Source organism: Peromyscus eremicus, chromosome 7, assembly GCF_949786415.1.
Source record: "Peromyscus eremicus chromosome 7, PerEre_H2_v1, whole genome shotgun sequence".
Classification (NCBI taxonomy): domain Eukaryota; kingdom Metazoa; phylum Chordata; class Mammalia; order Rodentia; family Cricetidae; genus Peromyscus; species Peromyscus eremicus.
Genome location: NC_081422.1, coordinates 67,392,649 through 67,400,756, shown reverse-complemented (window position 1 = coordinate 67,400,756; position 8,108 = coordinate 67,392,649). Strand labels below are relative to the sequence as shown.

At 44.6% G+C, this 8,108-nt stretch overlaps 1 protein-coding gene across 1 annotated transcript in view; it reads right to left on the bottom strand.

The window, feature by feature from the left end:
* Positions 1 to 3,122: 3,122 nt before the first annotated feature.
* The window catches only part of Prtg (protogenin), a 107,758-nt gene continuing 102,772 nt past the window's right edge, over positions 3,123 to 8,108 (bottom strand). The window contains exons 17-20 of the mRNA XM_059269052.1: positions 7,097 to 7,217; positions 5,463 to 5,625; positions 4,202 to 4,306; positions 3,123 to 3,500 (exon numbers count right to left, since the gene is read on the bottom strand). Coding sequence (XP_059125035.1) covers positions 3,123 to 3,500; positions 4,202 to 4,306; positions 5,463 to 5,625; positions 7,097 to 7,217 — 767 coding nt within the window. The remainder of the gene's footprint in view (positions 3,501 to 4,201; positions 4,307 to 5,462; positions 5,626 to 7,096; positions 7,218 to 8,108) is intronic.

Here is an 8,108-nt window from a genome sequence, read left to right as displayed (position 1 = left end):
TTTAATTTGCTGATATAAAGTACTCGGATAAAAAACACTGATAAATACCACTATAACTGTATTGCCTTTAACTATGTAAACTTAGCCTTTCGGTATTTTCTTTTTGCCACTAACACTATATTCCCTATCCGCTTCTTCTAAATAAATTTATTTTAAATCTGCTCATCTTTACTTACAGGCTAAATTATATATTTTAATGGTCTTTGGTATGAAAATAACGAGCAGTATATTGTAATATTTGACATTAAAAATGACAGCCAGGTTATCAGCACTTCTAACAAATATGTCTTTGGAAAATGAAACAGTTACCAGTTTGCATATCAGCTTATTTGGAGTTGAAATATGATGAAGAAATAATACCATGAGAAAGAAATGCTAACCTTCACACTTTAGTTAGAATTTCATACTTCAGACTTCAAAGAAGCTTGCTTCCACCAAGCTGAGAGCCTCTGTTGAACATTAAATACCTTATTCTATGAGATCAAAATATTTATTTTAGTGATAAGATTTGTTTTTTTCTCTCCAACAAGTAATTTCAAAAATTTGAAATACATTAATACTATAGAGTTAAAGGTTTCTTTACTTGCTGAAGGAAAAAAAAAAGCCCTACATTTGAAACACTTTGTAACATCTTCTGGTGAGGAAATTACGATGTATTTTAAACATTCTGGTGACAGTGTAGTTAATGTCACTAGTTTAATTAAGTAACTGTAACTATCAATATAAACCCTGCAGTTTAGGGTTAGAAATTACTTGTAATTGAGTCTATTCATAGCTGTTATTAGTGAACTCAATTTAGGGTAATTATAATAGACATTTCATTTTCTACTAGAAATTCTTTGGTAAGAGAATTATGACTGCATAAGAATAGAATGGGAGGTTAAAAAATGAACTAGCAAATAGTTATAAGCTAAAGGTCTACTGGAACTAAGGGCCTATTCATCAACAAACAGCACTTTCTTCTGGGACAGTGTCCCCTCACACCCTTTCAGACACCCCAGGCAGGGAACACAGTTCACGTGTGTGTGGCCCTAACCCTGACGTCTCACCTTTCCGTTTTGTTTGCTTTTGAAGATTGAGAACAGCCGATCCCCTTGGACCTCTCCGTTTCAGATACTGATAGAAGTTGGCCCACAGACTTCTACTGAACCAAACAACACCATACCCTGTCAATGCACCCGCCCATGCGTCATGAGCTCAAGAGAAACAAAATAAACAAACAACAACAAAACAAAAAAACAACAGAAAAATTCCCTGAGTACAGGAAAGAACAATAACACTAGAATAACTTTTAAGAGGAGGTAGTATAAACAGGAGCACGCAGGCAGGGGAGGCTGGTTTTCTTGCCTCCCATTGTTCACCTAAAGCTCTGTTTTTTTCTTTCTTTTCTTTTTCTTTCTTTCTTTGCCCGCCCCGCCCCCCCCAAGTTGCCGAAAAGCCCACAACACAAGGAGAGGGACAGAACTGTGCTCAGAAGTGGCAGCTGGCACACCTCGTGGATCAGGTTCTAAGCGCGTCCAATTTGGCACAAAACTTAGAATCACAATGAAAAAACCGTGGCAGGGTCATCAAGACAGATGACCCCAGGATGATTATCCAGCCGCTCCCTTGACTTTAGGACCCCGTTGGGCAGGACCTATCCCATCTGCAGAGGGAAGGTTTCAAGGGAAAAACCCACAGAGGGTCCTTCCTTTAAAATGCAACTCAAAAGCCATTTCCAAAAAATCTGGGGGGAGGGCCAAATCCACGGTTTTGAAAGGCTGAGGCCTCTCTTCCACGGCTCTCATTTTTTGTCCCTCCCATGCTGCTCAGCCCCTAGGTTGATGCCTCAGGACTGAGAAGGCCCTGCTCTAAGGGGCTGAGTCAACAACTTGCTGATTTCAAACCAGGCAGAGGATGAACTCACTCCTGGAGTTAGTGGGACAGTAAGCCAAGAGCTCAGCCGCTGGGGTGGTGGGGTACAGTGTCCCCGGGGCAATCCTGCGCGCTTCAAAAAGAGAACATCACCAACAAGGTGCCAGGTAGCAAAAGAGCCATCGGTAAGACCCAAGCTTTGTTAAGGCAAATTTTTGGTACCCTTTTTCCTAAACATCTTCATGAATATTAAAAAGGTATAAGGCAAAAACTTTCACAATATATCCTGGAAGGCACTGCTGTTAGGAAAACCACAAGTTCATCTTATAGTCTACTGCTTCGTGGATCTTCGTTCTTGAGACTTCATGACACGTCTCCACCATTTGAAGCCAAACTGGGATTTTAAAAAAGAAAATCTGAACCATTAAAAAAAAAAAAAAAATCCACTTTTCTACATTGTGTTTCGCAGCTAGGTCGGAAACTCTGAAGATGTTCCACCAAAGAGACAGCGCGGCCCTTGACGGACTGTGGGGCCAAGCGGAGGTGGCTTTTGCAGGCTGAAGGCAGGCTGGTTTGGGCTGGAGCACAGTACTCCTGCCCTGGTGCTCCAATCCCAACAGCCTGGCAAGGCTATGTTCTCCTATATGCTATGGAATGGTTCTCTTCTCCAAAGAGACATATTTGTTTCATCCATTCAAATAAATATAGTCCCGAATTTTCTCCTCACAGCCAGAGGTCTTAACATTATCCAAATCACGCAGATGTCACAGTTTGGGGGAAAAAAAAACAAACAAAAAACCAGAGCTTCAGATCAACATTCTTCCTCATCTACCCATCGGGCTCCTCAGGCACACACATCACACACACAATGGACACACGGCGGCGGCGGTGGCGGCGTCACTAGGAAGTCCCGCTGGCTCTGCCGCCCAGAGAAACCAGCACTGAAGGAGGCAGCAGCACAGCTCTTCAGAGTCCGCCAACAGCAAACTGAGGTAGCTAATTCAGCAGAGGGCTCGGGCAGTCTTCCCTCCGCTCCAGTGATGTATCTTAGGACACAGTCAAGCATCCTGACTGCCCTTTTTCACATTGTTGACAGTTGAAACATTCAAAATTCGTGCGCTTAAAAATAATTAAAAAAAAAATTTTTTTTTTTAAAGATTAAAAAACCAAAAACCAATAAACAGTTAAGACATCAAGATTTTCACAGGCTTTGGCTCCCTGTTCATTGTCCTTCGAACAGATGCTTGTGAATCCCTGAGCATGGCTGTCTAGATGGGAAACCCCTCGGCAGCAGAGCGAGGCCCAGAAGTCTGCTCATCTGGCAAGGGCTCCGCAGGGTCTCCATGATTCTTCAGCACACCAGCTCCATCAGCATCACCACCGGCGAGGGAATTGGAGGTGGGGGGTGTGCCGCTGATGACCGAGGACAGGTGTATCTCATCATTGGACTCGTGGGAGAACCTTCCAGAATCCCCTGTCTCATGGCTGCCTTCACTGTTTGCCGAATGCTCAGTGTCGAGGGCAGCCCCAAAGGGTCTTGGGAAGCCGGTGGTCTGGCCTGGGGGGCTGGGGGAGTCCTCATTGCTGATGAGCACGGTGGTGCCTGGCTGGTAAAAGCAGACGGGCTGAGTAAATCTTCTTGGAGTCTAGGCAGAAACAGATGAGGTAGCAATGAAACACCACACAGTCCACGTGCACGGACCAAAGGTCTCCACTGTGAATGGACTGCTGGGGTCAGTGGTTCCCACAGGCAGCTGGGAGCATTTCTGAACTGCTCTACCAACCGGAATGCTAAAGCCTTCCTTGGTGGGACTGGAGGACGGCTAAGTGGTTTAGAGCACATACTGCCCTGGCAGAGAACCTGAGGTTAGTGCCTACCACCCACATATCAGGTGACTCACAATCATCTCTAACTCCAGCTCCAGGTGATCCAGCACCCTCTTCTGGCCTCCAAGGGTGGTACTCATGTACATATATCCACTCAGACAGGCACACATACATAATTAAAAGTTAAAAATCTTTAAAACAAAATACCCAAAACTTATGGTTATTTTGACACGAGCTCACGTCCCTCTCTTTCCTTACGGTCCTCACGGCCCACTGAAAACCACAACTCTGAGTACTGTCCCCCTGTCTTCCTGTCTGTCATTCACCGCTGCTCTTCACAGACTAGAATCAGGACAATCTCAGCTGTCCTTTCGGCAGTAACCTCAACACAGCTCTCCACTGCCAGAACAGAACCTGGTCGGCCCAAGATGACTCACTTACAGTCTCCCATTTTCCTATTCTTTCCAATCATCATTTCTTATGTCATGGACAGAAAAGGATTCTCCCACGGGTGGATTACCTGTTCAACTTTCATCTTCTTGGTGTCTTGGAAAAAAAGCCACTTTTTCTTGGTGGTGTTTTTAGTTATAGGACCATAGCTATTGATGATCAGATCAGTCCCTCCCTGAGGAAATACAAAGGGAAAACACCCCAGAATTAGAGATCTGAGTTCATCGCAAGAAGTACACAAAGGTTTTTAATGTCTAAAGAAGACAAAGGTCTCCGGGCAGTGGTGGCGCACGCCTTTAATCTAAGGACTCAGGAGACAGAGGCAGGTGGATCTCTCTGTGAGTTTGAGACAGTCTGGTCTATAGATTGAGTTCCAGGACAGGGCTACACAAAGAAACCACAAGCCTTGACAAAGACACGAAGAGGCACCCTCTGATGACACTTCCTTGTAATATTCTGCTTCCTCAGACCATTAAGAAAAGGCGCTTTAGGTATCTACATATTTATTTGTTTGTTGTTTATATTTTATGTGTACAAGTGTTTTGCCTATGTGTACGAATGTATACCTTGTGCCTGAGGAGGTCAGGAGGGAGTCAGATCCCTAGGAGGTGGACTTACAGGTGGTTGTGAGACACCACGTGGGTGCTGGGAATGGAACCTGGGTCCTCTAGAAGAGCAGAAAATGCTTCTAACTTCTGAGTCATCTCTCCAGCCCATATTTTTCTTATTTTTTAAAAAAATGTTCTTCGGAGGCGACAGAGCTGGCTCAATGGTTAAGAGCACAGGCTGTTCTTTCAGAGAACCAGGGACAAGTTACCAGGACCCATATGTCAGCTCACAACCATCTGTAACTCCAGTTCCAGAGGATCTCATGCTCTCTTCTCCCCTCCTTGGGCACTGGGCACACACATGATGCAGAGACATTATATGCAGGCAAAACACTCGTACATATAAAAGATTTATATAAAAGTGAATCTTAAAAAAATCTCCTTTGTATGTGGTGTCCTCTGGGGGTCAATTCAGGCAACCATCAGTCTCAATGTAAAATAATTTAATAAAAGTGTTGATGTCTTAAGTGCAGGGAAGCCCAAATTATACTAAACAACAGCTAATGATGGTGTATCCCAGCTCCCCATAATCCTGTCTAATGTCTGTCTGTCCCCACCTCTTCCTGTATCTTCTATCCTTTGTTCTTTCACGCGTCCTCAACTTCTCCCCCCAAACTGTGGGTGGATGGACCATACAATTATAATTAACAGGGGTATGTATACAACACATTCAATTCCTGGTAAGTTAACGTCACACAAGGAGAGCAGCATCATGGAACGAACCTTCGCATCGATGAAGCTGCTGGGCATCATGGGTACCAAGGACTCTTCATTCTCTGTCGCCCTCTCCAGGCTCTTCCCCACGTCACTCCCCGAGGCCCCAGAAGCACTGGCACGGGATAACGGCTGGGTTCTGTTCTGTGCCGTCTTGGAGGCAGATGACTTCCTGAAATATTGGTAAGAAAAGAAAGCTGCTCACCTGATAGAAGATGGGCAAATGTACCAAATTTGGCATTTAATCAGAACTTTTTATTACTTTTTATCTTTTAGAGACAGTAAGCTGTGTATCTCAGACTGGCCTCAAGCTTGTAGAAGAGAATGACTTTGAATTTACTTTTATATGTACGAGTGTTTTGCTTTTAAAAATTTTACATTGATTTATTTACTGAGTGTGTGTGTGTGTGTGTGTGTGTGTGTGTGTGTGTGTGTGTGTGTGTACACATTCATAAGTACACGTGGAGGTAAGGGATCAACTTGCAAGACTCGGTTCGCTCCAACCACGTGGGTTTTCAGGACTGAACTCTGGTAGTCAGGCCTGTGAGCAAGCACCTGTACCCACTGAGCCACCCAGAACCATCCTGAAGGCCCCTTGACCTTGAACTTGGTCCTTCCGTGCTACCCTGAGAGGTGTGTCCCCACACCTGGCTTTCTGTAGTGCTGGGGAAGGAACCCGGGGCTTGAGGACACAGCTGAGCACTCACTCATGAACTGAGCTAGCTCCTCAGCCCACAGCTTTCCAAACAATGGGCTTCTTCAATGCCTATGTCTCAGATATAAATACTAGATCTTTAACTTTATTCACTGCTGTGGTGTTTGTGATTTGCCTGACAACTGATGGGTAACACATCTCTATTTACTTCATTAGCCTGTGGTTCCAGCCACTTGTCCTGTACCTCTCTTGGTGACTAACGCATGTCTGGTGTCACTACTTAGACATGAGATCATAAGGAATCCTCTGGGGAAGGGACACGCTGGATCAAGTGTGCCATTAAAACAGACACAAAAGCAAAAGCCAGTCTCTCAAATATACTTCTCATTTTCTCAAAATGATACAGCAATGCAGAAACCAAATCCTCATTTAGGGATTTTTATTGGCACAGCAGTTTTTTGGTTTTTTTTTTTTTTTTTTTTTTTTACCCCCAAATGGCAGGAAAATGATCTCAGTATGAATTCAGCACATTCCGGGCTGTAAAAACCCCATAACATAACACTCCTTTTAAGGAGGAAAACAACCCAGTTGATTCTACAAGGCACTTGATTTCAACTCGTTTCCTGCAGCTGCTGTCTTTGAAATGTTTTCTAGGCATTACAGCATCTCTCTCTTTGCATACATACATACGTACATTTTTACATGTGTGTGCATGTGGAGAGCTGTGGTGGATCCAGGTGTCAATCACTTCCCACCTTACATTTGAGGCTGAATCTCTCACTGAACGTGGAGCTCACCATTTCCCCTAGACTGGCTGTAGGGATTTTCCTGCCTTTGCCTCTCGAAGGCTGGGATGATAGGCAGGTACCACCCCCGCCTTGCATCTCTGTGAGTCCTGGGATCTTTGGTTCTCACACTTGGCACCTTACCTGTGAGCCCTTCACTCCACGCCCTACACCAGCATCTCTAGCAAGAGAAACAAACGCACCTGGCTTTGCTTCGGTATACCAAGATGAGAACACAGATGAGGATGCAGGTCAAGGCTATGCCAACGCCTACGGCGATACCGGTCATTGACTTCTGGTCCAGATGGTAATAGCCTGAATAAACTAGAGAGGGGAGCACGTTTACACAATCAGAAGAAACAACCACATCCCACACATCACAGTTCAGACAGCTGCTTTTCTGTAATTTGCCTTTATCTCATAGGGAAGCTGTTAACATTACATCGAAGCAGAAAAGTCATGAATTGATTTTTGCCAGTGATTACAGAAGTCAATTTACCTTCTAGTATTGAAGATCAAGACCATATTTAAACAGCTTACTATTATATCAAACAATGAACGCCAATCTCGAATTTTATTTATTTGGTTTTTTTTTGGGGGGGGATAGGGTTTCTCTATGTAATAGTCCTGGCTGTCTAGGAACTAGATTTGTAGACCACGCTGGGCCCTGAACTCACATAGATCCGCCTGCCTCCGCCTCTGGAGCGCTGGGACTAAAGGTGCCCGCCACCACACCTGGCCCCTTTCTGTTCTTTTTTTTTTTTTTTTTTTTTTTTTAAAGATTTATTTATTTATTATGTATACAGCATGTATGACTTGACTGCAGGTCAGAAGAGGGCACCAGATCTCATTACAGATGGTTGTGAGCCACCATGTGGTTGCTGGGAATTGAACTCAGGACCTCTGGAAGAACAGCCAGTGCTCTTAACCTCTGAGCCATCTCTCCAGCCCCCCTTTCTGTTCTTAATTCTGACTGTCTGCTCTTCTTACCTTCTCCCCCACCAACCACCGAGTGACTGACTGCCCTGTAGCTCCAGAGTTCCTAATGTGTATTCAGCAGGTAGCTTCTCTACTTACAGCTCCTCTCTTATTTCTCCACAGAAAAGCAGAGTGAAGTGTCCAGTCCTGGACCCCAGGGGGCACTGGCTCCCTTTAGACAGGTGGACATTGACAGTCCTGAGTGGGGGTGGCTGCCAAGCCACATTTCCCCCATCC